This window comes from Symsagittifera roscoffensis, chromosome 4 (assembly GCF_963678635.1).
Source record: "Symsagittifera roscoffensis chromosome 4, txSymRosc1.1, whole genome shotgun sequence".
Lineage (NCBI taxonomy): Eukaryota > Metazoa > Xenacoelomorpha > Acoela > Convolutidae > Symsagittifera > Symsagittifera roscoffensis.
The window spans coordinates 56,132,849-56,149,871 of record NC_087065.1 but is presented as its reverse complement, the minus strand read 5'-3'; the positions used below and the strand labels follow the sequence as shown (position 1 = coordinate 56,149,871).

At 36.0% G+C, this 17,023-nt stretch overlaps 2 protein-coding genes across 2 annotated transcripts; both read left to right on the top strand.

Annotated features, from left to right (window-relative positions):
* Positions 1-1,563: 1,563 nt before the first annotated feature.
* LOC134844452 (integrator complex subunit 13-like) lies at positions 1,564-6,047 on the top strand. The gene is made up of 6 exons (XM_063861149.1): positions 1,564-1,656; positions 2,591-2,675; positions 2,748-2,824; positions 3,068-3,219; positions 5,022-5,171; positions 5,629-6,047. Exons 2-6 carry the CDS (start codon positions 2,594-2,596, stop codon positions 5,951-5,953), a joined length of 786 nt encoding a protein of 261 aa, XP_063717219.1. The 5' UTR covers positions 1,564-1,656; positions 2,591-2,593; the 3' UTR covers positions 5,954-6,047.
* A 438-nt stretch (positions 6,048-6,485) lies between these two features.
* Positions 6,486-14,701, top strand: LOC134844448 (clathrin heavy chain linker domain-containing protein 1-like). Its single transcript, XM_063861143.1, has 3 exons — positions 6,486-7,133; positions 7,839-8,051; positions 13,224-14,701. Exons 1-3 carry the CDS (start codon positions 6,629-6,631, stop codon positions 14,318-14,320), a joined length of 1,815 nt encoding a protein of 604 aa, XP_063717213.1. The 5' UTR covers positions 6,486-6,628; the 3' UTR covers positions 14,321-14,701.
* The last annotated feature ends 2,322 nt before the right edge of the window (positions 14,702-17,023 follow it).

The window sequence follows — 17,023 nt, the reverse complement described above, 5'->3', positions numbered from 1 at the left end:
GCTACGCCCAAATTTATTTGAATAAACGGTTTATTTGAATAAACGGTTTTATTTGAATAAACGGTATTTGAATAATCGGTTTAGTCAAAATTATGGTTTTTTGACCGTTTGTCGAAATTTTTGAGTTTCATAAGCAACACTGTTCTGAATCTCAGATTTTGCATTCAATCGAAATAACGGGATGTGGAAAGCTCCCCTGTATAAGCGGTTACCCCTTGATTTTTTCAAAAAAAAACTTTTGACAGTTTTTTAGAAGCTTTGACTTTTCTCGAAAACTACTTCGCCAACTTTCAGATTAATAGTGCAATCAAAGAACCAGGTTGTGGGATTCTTCGGTGCATAAAACGGTATGCCCTATTTTTAAAGATATAGTTGTAACACTCGGAAAAGACAAAATTGATTGTTTTTGGGAGCGTTTTTTGGAATCTTTTTGACTCTTCTTGAAAAGTACCATTCCAAATCAGATTAGATTAAGACTACCAAATCAATGAAACTGGTTGCCAACTTCTTTCTTGCAGAAGCGTCGACCCCTTATTTTTTTTTATTTGAAACATGTCCTTGGAAAGGTCCACATTCTGAAGTTTTCGCCGTTTTCGAAATTTTTCAACCTTTTCGAAAATTACTCTGGTAAATCTGAGATTAGAGCTCAGTGGAAAAAACAGATTATGGGATTCTCCTCAGTATTAGTGGCTTCGCATTCATGGGTTTGATTTAAAAAAATGATCTCAAAAACTTTAACCTATAAAATTTTTAATGAGTACAATTTCGTTTTGGGCTGAATGAGGGTCGACATAAGTTTTTCGCCTTATTTGACGCTCGTTCCTTGATTCTCAATGTTTATTAAGTCTTTTTATGAGCATAATCCGAGCCAAAGGCATGAAATTTTTGTATGCGCAGTTTTTTTGAGTAATTTTTCTCAGGTTTACTTTTACAAAAAATTACTTCCTTTTTTATTAATATCTTTTAATGAAATGTTTTAATTGTATCGCAAGTGTTGCGAAGCTTCACCACTGGGTAATGTTTACACTATAGCGGCTTTAAAAGGTGGGCTTCATTTAGCAACGCAAGAATATCTAAAAATCATCACAGCATTTTGCGTACATGCAAAACTTTAGTCTCAATTAATGTGTGCGAATTCCATGGGCGATCTTCTGTGCAAAACTTTGGCCTGATTTAAAAAAGTAAAAATTGGTAATCACGCTTTAATCTTAGAAGCTCAAAAGCTTGGGTTAGTATTTGTAAGTTAAATTGTGTCCTTTAGCGGGGGAGACGATACATATCTGCGCCTTGGCCTTTCTTGGTTTTTTGTATTAGACAATATGTGCTGTTGTTTGAGCCTTCTCTTGACGTGTTTAAGAATCTTTGTTCCTAGGTCGAACTGTGACGTTGGAACAGAGTCAAAGAGACCCCTCCACCCCCTCTCAGTCTCAGTGTAGTCTACCTCTCAGTGCCACCCACATCATGACCTGTCACTCGGGGGTCATTTATTTGCACATTTTGGCCCATCCCAGACCATGTGCGCCCCTAGAAGACGGAGGCATGCCCTCCATCACTGAGTGTCCAGGGGGAAAGTTGCTGGACTACAGAGTTCCGGTGTGTTCACTCAAATGACAGACTAATTATTATAATGTTTGGATTTATCGGCTGCTGTAAAAGGTATATCGAGTAACGGGACATAGAAGTTGCTACTTTTTGATTTCAACAAGCAAATGAATGAAATTTTTGTTAACGTTTTTGCCGTGTTCTTTGCATATATTTAGGATATAAGATTGAAATTTTGACATATGCTAGATGAAACTATTTGGAAGGGCTTAACGTCTATGTCCCGTGACTGTATATCATAAAGTTCTGAACACAGTTGTCATTTTGAAGTTTTGAATAATAATTTTTTGATTGGTGGACGGGGTAGCTCAAGTTTTGGGACCTATTAACTTGCAGATTGATAAACGTATAAGGTCAGATCAACTCAAGTGTACAGCAAATAAAATTATCAACTATATGGCGTAAAATTACACCAGCTCTTCTGACATATTCAGACCGCTTTTTATCGACAACCAAAAATGTTTTTTTTTGTAAGTTTTTTATTATAGCTGGAACCAAATAAGCGCTTCTAGATGATACATCAGTCTCAATCGACCCCATATGACGTTAATGCCTATTTTTCGAAAAATCTTGACCGAAAAATCTGCCCACGCCAATCCAAATTTCCCCTCACCTTCGGTGTTGGAACACTGATGATAATATTTGATTTTATATGAAGTTATGTTAAGTTATACAATGTTAAACAATATATAGTAAAGTTATGATATACAAAAATTAGATCGTTTTGTGTATCGAACAAATTAAGCTAAGGAAAAATGAAATATTACCTCCACAAATATTCTACTCAATCGTTGAGTTAATCTTTTTCAAAGATGGGTTTTCCGCTAAATTTTTGTCCATTCGTATTTTGTGAAACATTTGATTTTTTGATATTTTTTGAACCGATCTCTTCATTCAAGATGTTTGCATTCGCTTCATTGAAATTTTTCCATTATCTATTTTTAGTAAACAAGTTTTCTCTCGATTCTTGAGGTTTTTGGTTTTTCAGGACATGGTGAAGGTTATCAAGAGCTCACTTTTGGCACCAATTAAGCCTGAAACGAATCTCGAAGGTATAAATCTCAACAAATTACGTAAGTTTTTATCTCAACAAATTAGTTATCCTGAAGAAAAAATTAGATTCAAGTAAAACGAAATGTTGCCAGGCCGTGGGTTGCATGAGCGGAAAACCAAGTTCTTTCCTCTCACTTCAAGTCAGTGTCTTCTTACGAATCTGAGTGCGGTACGTTTAAGAATTTATTGGGAGTGCTGTTTTGTTATTTAAAAAAATTAATGCACCGTTGCGGCTTAATTAGCGTTGAATAATAGAATCATGCCTTTTCTTTGTTTAAAAATTGTAAAATTATCTGAAAAATTAAGTTTATATTTGGTTTCGCATTTTTCTGGACATAAAATTATTCGGTACTCAGAACAGAAGAAAAATCGAAACAAGTTAAACTTTTCTGATTATCTGTTTCGATGATAGTATCTTCCTCTATTGCTGGATGGACTGAGCAAGAGTGTGATGAGTGAGCGAGAGTACGGGGAGGTGGTCAGACTCATCAACTCTCTCGCGGGCCTCGAGAAGCAGAATGTGTCCCTTCCCATCGCCAACAACGCCAACAGACCACCAAAGAGGTAATACGTCTGTTTAAAAGTATTTATTTCAAGAAGGTTACTAGAAGCTAACTAAGATAGTTTGCTGTAGTAAAAATGATCGCATCCTCGTTGTCTAATTACTTTTTTTAAAGCTGACCTCGACCTGCATTAGTTAGAAGGTATTTTTCTCCTTCATAAAATCTTTGCATTGGACAATGGACAGAACTTTTTGTGCGAGCTTCATCACTCTTCGAAAGAAAATGAGTTGTTTGGAAAAATGAGATTCTCAATGCTAACAGTTGAAGCGCCCCTAAGCGCCTAGAAAGTGGCATAACAAGTTTAGTTTTGGAAAATTCATGTAGCTCATCGGAACAACCTTTTTCAAAAATAAACGGGCTTTTCAAAATTGTTGATTCTTTTTTTTTCTTTAGAGAGCAGGAAGTATTGAAGTTTCGGCATGTTTTTGAGACAGCAAGGCAAACAATGCAAATGCAATTAAAAGTTTTTCTGAACTTTCTTTCTCAATTATGAGGAACTGCAGAAATTTTGTCCTTTGTTTTTATCTCAAATCAATGACAACTTTTTTATGAGATTTGGCAAAAATTGAAAGTTTGATTAGTTTAATACGATTTTAAACTCTTGTTTCCTTTTATTTCAATTTAAGTTCGTAAAGAAAAGTATTTGTATTATGCTGTGTATTCGTATTCTCAGGTCGACCGTAAAATTCCTGCTGATAGCAAAAGTATTATTTTTCGCGGCATATTTCTACTTGTTTTTCTTTAATTCATTTTTCAATCATTCGTAAATTGCTCTACAAATTCAAAGAGCTTAATGGGCATCAATTTTTTTGAATTTCGAATTTTGTTTTGTTTTTCTGTCATTATTTTGTTTATTCTGTTCATTGACACTGTCTTTGTTGTTTGTTTTTTTTTGTTCAGGAAAATGTCTTAAAGTTGTTAACTCTACACTTTGATTACGCTTTGATTTTTCGTGGCTTGCTTTGTGATTTTAAGTTTAATAAAACTTAATTGCGATTTTTAATCTGGCTAATAAAAAAAATCATTTTTTTGTTTTTTTTAATTTCTTTATATCATTTTTTTGTTTTTTTTTTGCTTTTGAATTTTTTCCTTCAATCATCATGGTCGAACATTCTGTGCTAATTGCTCAGAAACTGTATTCTTTATTTCGTTAGAGGAGCATCTGATCTCTGTAATGCAACTTATTACGATAAGTTTCATGGAGGCATTTTTCATCAGTATTTGGTGTAATTTTATCGTGACTAGTGTTTGTCGGTGGTTAAACGTGCGTGGCTGAGTGGTTAGTGCGTGAAACTCGAAATCTCTAGATTGCAGTAGGGCGCAGATCGAATCCTAGACCGAGCCAAAATTTTACTCATTTGAGGCTTATTTCTTTCTATTTTTTCTCATTGCATTTTCTAGAGCTGCTTTTTGTCGTGTTCTCGGTAGTGTGTGCGAAGCGAAGCTTCGCCTTTGTGTTCAAAAATGAGCTACTTTTCTGAATCATCAGTGGAGTAAATAAATGTTTTTTTTTTTCGATCCAGTTTTTTCTAAATAGGATGATTTAACGGAAAAGTTGCCATTCGTAAACAATATTTGAAATTCCTTGAGCTTCAACGTGATATATTTTTTTCTTCGCAATTCGCGATTTCATTTTTACTTTTTTTTTATAGCTGTCTGTTGACTATATTTGGGAATGCATTTGGGATGTGAGATTTGAAATAAGGTTATGTTTGAATTTGGGATGTTTGATTGTGGCGCTGAAAGGCTTATGTATTTGAAATTATGTTGAATGGTAGACAATGCATGTTATTACTATTTCAGAGATGAGCAGTACAAGCTAATGTGGAGCGAGTTATTAGAAATGACGAGGCTCTTTTCTCAGCAGTCAGGCCGACATCATGCAATATTTGTACTAGTTAATGCCCTCAAGAACGGACAACCGATACCGACTAATTTGGAAGAAATCGCCAGGTGATGAAAAAGTTAAATAGGCTTAAACTTCATAAACACATTCGTCGTTCGTTTTACAGTCTTTTCCCGTCTTACCACACCCTATTAGTGAAAAATTTCAAATGGAATTATGATTCATGGTGTTCGATTCCAAGTTGGCATGTGGACTAATGACCCAAATCCATATGTCCCCATAAATACATTTGTCCCCATAAACTCTCATTACACTATAAATTTGATACTTATGAATTTAATGTGGAAGGGGAAGAGCCTTTCTTTTTAGTTTCAATTTGATTGACTGATTTCTTTTTCCAAATTTGATAAGATCATCAGCTCTGAAAATCCAATGTTTTTATTGAATTTTTAAGTTTTTGCTTCTTTCTGATGCTTTTCCTTTTGGAAAAATTTTAAGAAGCTTCGGCCAATCGATTTCTGTCAATCGATTTTTCTAATGAAAATTTAATTGATAATTTTTCAGAAACTTCGCGCCGCCTATAGAAGACAATGGATCTGAAACAGAAATGGATTGTACTGATGCGAATATTCGAAGTACGAAAAGAAAATTGGATCGGGATAATAATTCAAATAGAGACAGTATCACCCGAAACAGACCTAGTCTTCTGTACCCTCTCATAAAACTGACCCCAGATATGTTCAGTGGGAAGAAATCTCTCTATGAAGTATGGGACGAACAAATGCGAAGTGCATACGAGAAGAAGAGACGAGTGTTCTCGAAGCGACACGACCCAAGTTATTCTCTATACTGCCACGTGAACTTGGAAGACAAACCTACAGCCACATGAACTTTTCATCTTGGCATTATCGATGCTGTTTCTTTTGCGCTGAATTCATCTTCCTGAAATGGATCTTGACTTAAATTTGATTTTTATGAAATAGTTTGTCCTTTTTCTTTGTGAATTCGACGTATCTATAGTGCTTTTAAAAACTCTGCTTATCTTAGTTGGCGTTAATCTTAGTGGGCGTAGCGATTATCATGTGTGCCTTTTAGCATGCGTTTATTGCCTTAACTGGGTGTGCTTTCAGACGAAAAAACATTCGCCTAAAATTTCGAAATATTTCGAAATCCACTGATTTGATAGGGGAGCAAAAATTTCCTCTTCGCTTAATTGAAATTTCAGTTGAAGGTAAAATGTTGAAAATTGCAAATTTGAGTTTAAAAAAACGTGTAATGTGCATTGGAAAAACCTGGTTTCGTTAAACAATCATGGCTGTCATAAAAGAGTACCGAAAAGGAGACCCTCCCCGTCGCTTGCTACTGACTTGCAGAGTTTTGGTTACTCTTGTTATTTCTTTTTCATATCGTCTCAGGCGAGCGTTGAACGTGTGTTTGACAACGCAGTATGTATAATGCAATTCTGCAGCTGGTTTTAAAGCGTGTTTTTAAATACACGTAGTCTCATATTGTACCGTCACTTTTTGTATTTGCCACTCTATTATCTAAGTTAGACCGTTAAAAAATGGATTTTGCATTTCACAAATCGATCGCAGAAAATCTTCTGAAGAAAACGGAGAAAGAAGTCGAAGAAATTGAGGCATCGGATTTGGCGCCCGAAATGAAGATAGCACAGCGATATAGAGTGATGCAGCTAGCATTTGATGAAATAATTGAGGAGTCCAAATCTTACAAAGACATTCTGAAAACAATAAAAATGTCATACGATGACTATTTACAACACCTCGAGGAGTCAAATTTCAGCTCCATTACTTTGTCAAGTAAACTGAAAAACATGGCGGCGCGCACGACAACGTTGTCAAATTTGAGAAAACGTGGAGATCAATTGGAAGAAAACCTGCTTCGCCTAAGAGCACAGAATGAGTATTTAAAAGAGGAAATGTTAAGCATGGACATGGAGTTATCCGAACACTCGTCTACTGGTCAGAATTTTGAGATATTTGCAAGAGAGCCTCCGAAAAAGGCGCCCAAAAGCAAGAAAGCACAAATGATTGAAAGCGCCCGAACAGGTAGGTGATTTCCAGTAAAATCAGCATGCAACTTTGTTTTCACCATCGCAAATAAGCTTCTCTAATAAAAAATTGTACGTGTCAAAATGTGTTCTGACACCCTCAAATAAAACCAGGAAAATTGAAATACTTATTAAGAGTCGATGGACGTTGTTCAGATTCTTATATAGGTCGCGATGGTTTTTTTTCGCTTTTTTCCAGGTTCAAACTTACTTTTTCGCGGTTTGACTTCTGATATCTTTTTAAGTTCAGTTCATTTCCTTTGTTAAAAAAAAGATATCCACCATCGAACAGCGAAAGTGTACAGGTCACGAAAAACGTGATCGAGTTCTAGTTTCCAAAGTGGAATTCAATTATCGAGTTTTGCCAGCGAAATAAAAATTTTACCTATTGATCTAGTTTTCTCAAATTGGGTTAATTTTATCAAAAATGTGTATATCATAAATTGTTCCAGAAATTCAAAGAGTTTTAAAGCCATGTTTTTTTGGAAAATCGAAAGATGAGATTTCAAAAAAAAATTGTATTTTTTTTCTGTTTACTTGCGTCCATTGACTCTTTTCCTACTTTTCTAGTAAGAGCAAACTTTTAAATCTGAGTTTTTCTGAAACTGAAGTCAAACTTCTAAAAAATTTACTTTATCACTTTTCGAACTGATGCAAGTTGCTTTTGAGAAAAGAGTAAATAAACTGCAAAAATCCTTTGCAGGCTCGAGCAAACAAATCTTCGACCAGCTCGGGGTGAGCGAGTGTCTGGATGAAGAAAAACTGAGAGATACTCTAAGGAGTCTGAGTTCGCAATTGGAAGTGTTGGAGGAGCGTCGGAGGAATCTGTTCATAAGTAAAGAGGACCACGACGAGTGTTGGGAGGAATATGCTAAGAAGACGGATCAGAGAAGTTTGCTGGAAAACACTTATTTTGGTAAGTCATATTCTGACTTTAAATAAGAGTGATGAATTTCTGCTTATTTTCCAAATTGTGCAGTGGGCGGATAAACAAGCTGACATATGTTACACAAGGCAAATCAGCTTAGTAAATTTTTAAGAGTCATAAACGTAGTGAAATTTTTCATAAAGGTCTTGGTGGTTTTTTCCTGGAAAAAGTCTTAAGTTTGTTCTCGCTCAAAACTGATTTTTCGCTGTATGACTTTTGATTTCTTTTCAGTTGACTTTATTTTTTTTGTTAAAAAGAAGGCAAAATCCACTATTGAACAGCAAAAATGTAAAGGTCACGAAAAATGTGATCGGCTTCTTTTTTCGAAAATAGAAATTAATTATCAGATTTCCCAGCTAAATATAAGTTTTACCTATTGATCCAGTTTATAAGATAGCGAGTAATGTTTTTTCTAACCTAATTCGCTAATAAATGTGTTCATTAAAAGTGTTCGCTTCTGCGCTTTTTGCTAGAATCACAATCTGTAGCATTGGAAATTTCATAGCATCTAGTCTCGGCTTTATGTGTGGCTAGTGATTGGCAAGGATTAAGCGTCCGTGGCTGAGCGGTTAGTGCGCAAGACTCGTAATTCCTAGGTCGCAGTAGGTCGCAGATGCTTTTTTCACTTTTTTTTTATTGTTTTCTTTAGAACTTTAGAGCTTGAACTTGAACTTTGAAGTTTTTTTTTTTCAAAAAAAAACAGGTCACTCTTTTTCAGTTTTCTTGAATTTATTACTTTTTTCGAACTGTCTGCGCTGTCTATACAAACTAGCTTATATGAGTTGTTTGTCTAAGATGTTTGGGAATAGGTTAAAAGAACAGCGCCTATTTAGTTCAAAATAGTCCAGAGGTATATAAAACAAAAACATTCTTATTTTGCTTATGGAAAGAATTAAAGTCGTAAATCATTAAGTTACGTCTAAAAGTCGCGCATTATTTGGACCTTTTTGCGTCAATTAAGGTTAGAATTATTTTTATATGAATCATATAGCTGCGTATGTGCTTTTATTGCGCAAAAGAAAGCTCTTGATAAATTGTTCAAAAATTGGCCCATTTTGTCGGTTTTTCCTCTTAGCTTAATAAAAATTTCAAGAGGTAAACATTATTGTTGACACCAAAAGGGAGACTTGGATTTTGTGTGTTACATCAAAAATATAGCATGGCATGCTAGCAGAAAGGGAAAGCTGCGAAAGCCACGAACTCACAAAAAATGTTAGAAAAATCTCGGAGAAAACTTAAAACTTGATCTACCAATTTTTTGTCGACTTGAATCGCCTCGAATGTAACTTAAATTTTGCTCAAAAGAACGAAAGTTCACGAAGCACTAACTATACATACGATGTTTAATGAGGATACCCGGTTCTTGTGCAAGTACCACAGAAAATGCCGACCACAGTAACAAAAAAATGATTTTTTGTTCAAAATCGTGTTTAGAATTGTTTGTTCAGAATCGTAATATTGACTTCATTCAACTGAATTTTTGTTGCAATTCAAAACAGAATTAAAAATTAAACTTTGCAAAATTAAAACAAAAAACATCAAAACCTAAATGTTTTTTTTGTTGTTGAAATTTTTGTGTTAGTTAAGTGTTAATTGAAACTGCAAAAACCGCTTATTTAAGCTAAAAATTTCTTAATAGCTTAATGTATACTTTACGTTCTCTACTCGAACGCTTCACTTGCTCTAAATAATTATAAAAAGCAAAAATTTGAAACAGGTTTTTCACGGCGCGAGTTTTTGTAGAACTTTCAAAATTTCATTCAAATTACAACTATAATATAATGTATCACTCGATCTATTCTGATGATTGTTTGCAGCAAATTTTGACTGAAAAAAATGTCAAGCCAAAAAAAATTCAAAGTTTTGTTCCCCTTTCCCCTCCTCTCACCAAAACACACACAGACCAATTCGCACTTGAAAAAACAATATATGAGGCGAGTTACAAAATATAACAAGCTAAATAGAGCTGAATGAGTTTTTGAGCTGAAAGTGAAAAATAGAAATTATGCAAAATTGGAGTTGCTAAATATACAATCAACAAAAAAGAAATTCTGAATCGATACCATCGATAAAGTACAGTCACAGCTGTCTGGTATGTATGGAAGCCCCAGTTATTAGGACTTGTGTTCTGGTCGTTGAATCTTAAATTTGGTTGCGGTAAATTGAGGGCTTCCCAGTGCGGCAGGTTTTTCAGGGCTGCTTTTAAAGATTTATATGCGTTTCCTTACATTGAAAGCGTTTTCGTTGTTTCTGCCTGTGTTTGCGAAGTTCAGCTCCGCGTCATTGTAGTGCAGACCACTTCTGTTTCCAAAATTGGATAAAACTATGGGTGCATATGTTTTCGAAACCCAAGAAATTTTAGTTTTGTTAAGACGGAAAATAGGAAGCCAAGCTTTTTTTTGCGGCGCAAACGCATTTCACTTTAAACGTTTCAAGGAATGTCGAATACAAGTGTACTGAAGTTTCGAGATTTTTATTTGACATTCAGACAAGTTTCATGCTCAACTAAAGCATGGATAGCGGATTGCTGTACAAGTAGGCCAGAATGTACCTACCAAACTAATTTAAGACCTAAAATTGAGTAAAGAAAAAATTCTTAAGCGCTTTTTTGCAACTTTTGTTGTCTTCATTTTCCTAGGTTTTTTTTTTCAAGAAAAGGCAATTGATTAAGATGAAAAATGCAGAAAATAGTGGTAGCTTTAGTCGAAATAAAATAACCATTGTTGTTAAATTACAATAAGAAGGTCGGCCTCCAATCAAGTTTCGCCTAAATGAGTCTGAAAAACAGAAAAAATTGCAGACCAGTTTTTCTTGTTACTGAGAAAATTTTTCTCGTTTTTTTAAAAAAAATTTTTGGAATCAATTAACAGCCAATTTTATTTTGTATAATTTAATTCTTGACACCCTATGGGCATTTGTTTGTATCGCAATTGTTTGTATCAACAATGATTTATTTTATTACACTTGCTAACTTAAGCGAGAGATAAGTTATAGTACGACTATTCTTTTTTTCCAACCTAAGTTGCAAATATTGGTGCCTTTTTCGGGGCTGTTACGGCTTTTTGATAGCATGTGATTTGACATTTGATTAGTATTTAAGTGAATCAAATGAACCGAAAAAAATTTTGTTTCAAACAACAGTACAAAAATGAAAACTCGATTTCAGAAATTTTTCAACTCAAAGTATCTCGCAATATAGTTATTTCTATTTCGCAATAGTTTATGAAAAAAAGTTTGACTTGTTGCTTTCAAATTTAATTCAAGCAAAGTTAGTGCGGATGTCTGCTTGCTCTATTCTAATTTATTTCAAGCAAATTTGTGTATATTTGTTCTTCGTGCCACTTTTTCTTCATCGGATTGGCAATTTATTAGCATATGATGCTGCTTTGTTTTTGGCTAGTGTTTACAAATCAACGGCGCATATTGCAGATCCGAGCACAGGGGAATATAAATATTCTGGTCTTAGAATCGATTCCGCCACTGCGAAGGATTTTCTTTTCAATGCTTTTTTTAATCCTTTTTTTTTTAAATTTCATTTTTGGAGCTACCTACTTTTCTGTCGTTTTTTTGCTTGTGTTTGCAAAGCGCAGCTTCGTGTCTGTGTCAAAATTTTGAATTTGAACTTATAGTTATATTTCACTTTATGCGCCGGCTGGCTCCTCGGCGTTTTTTCGCCACCAATTCGAGCGCGCGAGTTCGGTCTTCTTTCAACGAGCAACCGTGAGAGTTTTAACGTGATTCAATTAGTATGGAAGACGACGAGCTGTCAAAATTGACTAAGATTTTCCTCTTTTTTTTCGTTGTGACTAGCTGCCCAAGCTACGGAAAAAAAATTGGATATTCGATTTCTTTTTCGGGAAAGACAAGGGAATTAAAAGGAGGACGATTTAAGTCTGAAAGCTATTCATTTTATTACTTTAACTACATTCGTAACTCATTGTATATGTTTGGGTCTCTCACACCGGATGATCAGGTTCAAATCCTGATTGGAGACAAAAAAAAATATTTTTATTTTTGCAGTTCGCTATATCGTAGAAGAAAATATTTCAATTTTTTTTTTATTATCTATCACGCGCACTACCATACTGAGTGGGCAGCTTCCATTCTTCATCTGAGAGAACTAATTTTCTCAAGATTTACTTGACATTCAGATGTCACATTTTATTCAGAGTGTAGTTTTCCTATCTACTTAATTAAAAAAGATTAAGTTCATTTGGTTTTGACTTGGAAAACTTAGTTGATCCATTGATTTTAATGGGTATAGATTAAATGTTGATCAGAATGATCTTTCGAAATTCATTATCAGTTTTTGTTGATTTTATCGTTTGATTAATTTCCTCTTTCTTGATATAAGTGTGTAGCAGGATACACAGGTAGATTTAGAACACTTTGTTGTTTGCAGTGAAATTTCGGCTATGGCTCCTAGACATAAAATAAGGTCGACGCATAAAATAAGGTCCGTATACAAGATCTAATGGATCTACTCGACAATCCCTTTCTTTTGCAAAGGTATCTTGGTAAGGAATAATCACGAATGGCACATGCATTTCTTCTATAAATATCACCCCCTCAGGGATTCTACCCCCTGCTTACCCAAAGGGTCCACCCTTTGAACTATTTTGAGATATCTATTTTTGGCTGACGGACCCCAAAGTTTTTCTAAAAGCGCCAATCTACACTAATTTTGAGGGGGAGCGCTCGCCAAAAATACGCAATTTTTTGGTCAAAAATTTTCAAAAAGTGCCTAAAAACGCCTTTTTAGTACTTTGGGAGAGCTCAAAAAATCAATTTACTCGACTTAAAAAAAAGTCGATAAAATTTTCGAATTTTTTTTTTTGAAAATCCGCCCCCCCCTACTGAGAAAATCCTAGATCCGCCCTAGGAACTCGACTACCAGTTGAAATTTTTTATTAACTTTAATGAGCAAGCGCTAAATGATTTTGTTTCATCTGAATTAGTCTTCTATTTGCCTTGTTTCTGCTGGCGTATGCAACTCGCAACTGCACCTCTGTGTCTTGAATTATGAGATCAAAAAATGATTTATGCCTAATTACAGCCAAGTGCACTAATTGATGCTTTTTAACCTTCAATGTGAACCTCAAATCATTTTTAGCATAATTATGAAAAAGGTTTTATAGCTAAAGTATATTTTGAATTTAGACTTGCAGAAGGAATTGTACTTAATTTCGGTGGCAAACGAAGCTGCGGAAAGCTACAACGAAAAAGAAGTAATAGGAAAGACAATTGCCGAGCATGTTTACGAGTCACTTGTTCAGGCCTTCATGCGATCTGTTCAGTTTGCAGACCAGCTTGACGAAAACTCAAGAGATGAGCTCTTGGGCGAAACGGAAGCATCAAATATTATTCATCACGTAGAACATTTCCACATTCTGTTTGATGAAAAGAGGTATGAACAAGCAGCTTGGCACGCGGCTGATAGCCCCAAAGGCGTGATGAGAAATGCAGAGACGTTCCGAAAGTTCAAAGAAGTTCAAGACAATAACCCCAATGAGAGGATAATGTACCATTACGCAAAAGCTATCATGTCAACTCAACAAAATGGAACGACGACTGTTCTTAACGACGAAATGAGCTCCGAATTCGTTCGAGCAATGGTCAAAACCGGTGAACAAAAGCTAGTATATCAGTGGTTTCAGAACGGTTGGTTAAGTACTTCGAAACAAGTTGCCGATTTGTTGGCGTGCGATAAGCATAACCAGGTCCATGGTTCAGTGGTCGCAGAAAACATCTACATGCGTTTGGGGTTGTACCATGACGCTATAAGATGTATGGCCTTCAGAGGCGACATACCAGCTGCTATTTCATTCGCCCAGGACACTGCTTGTTTCGAGCGTGCAGACTACATTGACCTTCTGCTTTCTGTGCCTTCGGTCAAGTTAGCTCGAGCTTTGTCAATGCAGAAATACCCTGGAAAAGACCAAGTGTTATTACCTTGTGGCCAGATTGCGTTACTTCTGCTGAAAGACATCAATATCGAAGTGGCTGGCGAGTTTTTACGCACTTTGGATTTTACACTTCTTGTTTTGGCTCAAAATGTGGCGAAATTAGAAGAAGCTTCAAGCCAGGCTATCATTGAGCCAAATTGTATTTTCAGCGACAAGGAAACGAGTTCAGAAGATTGGTTGCACATAGTAAAGCAGTTGGAACACACGGTGTATGAAGACTTAGGAGTGGAAATTGTGACTGCTCTATCTGTGAATGATGCTCTTACCAATTCTTTGTCAAATTCCATTTGATGAATACTCAGATGGTTTCAATATCTCTAAATTTACGATTAAGAGTAATGAACGTAGTGAAGACTCTTATATAGGTCTTGCTGATTTTTTTTGTTTTTTTTTGTCAGGAAAAGTCTTAAAATATTGATGCACTTAGGTATAAGGCACTTTTTGAGTTCAATTGAAATTCATCTGCTGAAAGTGACGTCAAAAGCACTCTCCAAATACGAACGTAGAAATGGCGCTAAAAACGTGAACGATTTCTAGTTTCGAAAGTGGAATTTATTTATAAGATTTCTCAGCGGAATAAAAACTTTACCTGTTGAACCAGTTTTCTCAAGTTGGGTTCATGTTATCAAAAAAGCGCCAATCATAAATTGTTCTAGAAATTCAAATAGCTTAAAGGGCAACTATTTTTTTCTTTGAATTTTCGAAAGTTGAGATTTTTTCAAGAAAGTTTTATGTTTACTTGCGTTCGTTACTCTTTGCCAATCTTCGATTGGCTATGTTAACTATTTTTGCAGGTAAATAGAAAACCAGTATTTCATTTTATAAACTTGTTGTTTTAATTAGAGGTAGAGGGTGGCATTCATGCAGCTAGTAGCTCGCATTTGAATTCAATAAAAAAATTCAGCTCGAAGCCCATCATAAGATGTGCTGGTCGCAAAAATATGACAAAAATTGAAGAATGATTGAACAAGGTTAACAAGCTAGAGAAAATAAATAAGCTAGTATAGTAATAATTAGCTTATTACATTGATAATCTTGAAACAATGAGTTCAATGTCCTAAAAATTTGACTAATTTATGGGCGCCTTATGTCCGTTTTTCTGTACCCAGATACAAGAAGTAATTGGGCAACTTGATTTTGAGACACAATTTAAACGTTTTTGATTGTGTTTTATGCAAGTTGATTTGAGAGCCGAAAAAAATGTTGTAAAATTTTTTAAACTGAAAGTTTGAGAAGAGCCTCAAGGTCGTTAATTTTGTTTTACAAAGCTCGGAGCCAATTTCATATCATCGAATTTCAAAATTTCAAGGCCAGTGGACAAACTCTTACGGTTAAATATTAAATACGCAAAATTAAACTGACAAATTTTATAAACACTGATATCATTAGAATTGTAAAATTATCTTCGTAATTCTTCCATTACGAGGCCAAACTGAGCGTTTTGTGCATTGTAAGCGGATTCCGCAACAAGGACGCTCCTTTTGTTCTTCTTTTGTTCTTTCCTTCTCTTTGATCGTTCCGACAAAATTTTAACATGTTTAAAGACTTGTTTCTGGAACCCAGGAACATACAGACACAAACTTGTGCTCCTATCCAGTGCACATTTTGGCCTCGTAATGTTCGAGGATTCTTCGTTACGGAAAACTTCAAAGAAATATATTTTTTTGACTATGCTAAACATTTTAACTTGTGACGAGTTCACATATTGAAGGTGATAGTTCTTTCTTGCAGGAAACAAGCGCAGATCCTAATGAGAGAACAAAGGGCAAACCAGGCGGATACAGAGGCTCGGTAGTGGGTTCAGCCTGGGCTACACTATGAAGCCGAAGATCCCTATCAAATCCTACGGGGATGTAGCTGACTTCAGGAGAAGACACCAGACGATAATGGGACGGAGACATGCTGGAACCTTAATGAGATGGGCCTTGATGCATGGCGTGGAAACAAACCCAGGCCCAAAGAAGTGGAGATGCACGAAATGCCTAGTTGTCATCTCAAGGAAGACTTGGTCTGTAAAGTGCAACGGATGCAAGGAATGGCTCTACTGGTATTGCACGAAACTAGGTTAGGACGTACAGTGGTCCCGGGAGTTTCTAGGAGATTGCTGCCAACCAACCGAACGAGCGAGAAGACATTCCCAAGGGTGAACCAGTAGGTAAACATCTGAGAATGCATCGCCTGCCGAAACGTAGGAGAGAAAGAGGACAGAGCCTACAGGACTAAAAATTGACCAATGCCGCAAAAACCCTGGGGAAGCATTAGCTCACCACAATTTGGACGTAGAATGTCAGAAAGGCATGGGTAAGTTTTCCGAGAAGGAAAAGGTTTTGAGATCCTACGAGAAGTGGCGAAGTCAAAAGCTGAGATGGTGGGTGCTCTTCTCCTAGATACTCGAGGAGACACCAGGTAAAAAATGGGGCATAATTGCAAAGAGGAAATCATCTCCCTTGCAACGGAAGCCGCTAGTAAAACCCGCATGTCATGGACCAGAATCGACAAGTATGACGATATGGCCGCATGTCTTAAGCGTGGGCTTTGCGCGTTGTTTAAAGTTAAATGATGGCTTCGGAAATCAAAATCGACAAGTAGCAGTGAGGAAATTATAATCCAAGCAACGTAGAATCAACGATGCTGTTCGACTCGGCGGTAAGACTATGGTATTCCGCTGAAATTTTAAAAAATGAAGAGTGTGGCGGACAAAGCTTACAGATTCATATGGAACGGAGGGCGAGTGCTTGCCCTAAAATGCATGCAAGAAACCAGAACAAACAGCTACCAGATCAGAAATGAGCTAAGAAAAACCTCAATGCGGAGCAAATTAGAGAAGAGGGCACTGGAACGGATCGCACACGTACTGCGCATGCCCAGCACCAGGACAGTGAGAAAAGCCGTATTAGGACATTGGAAGAAAAAACTGATTAAAAAGAGAGGCTTGCACAATGGACTGATATCCTACTAGCGAAGACTGCAAAACGAGATGTGCAAAAACTGGAC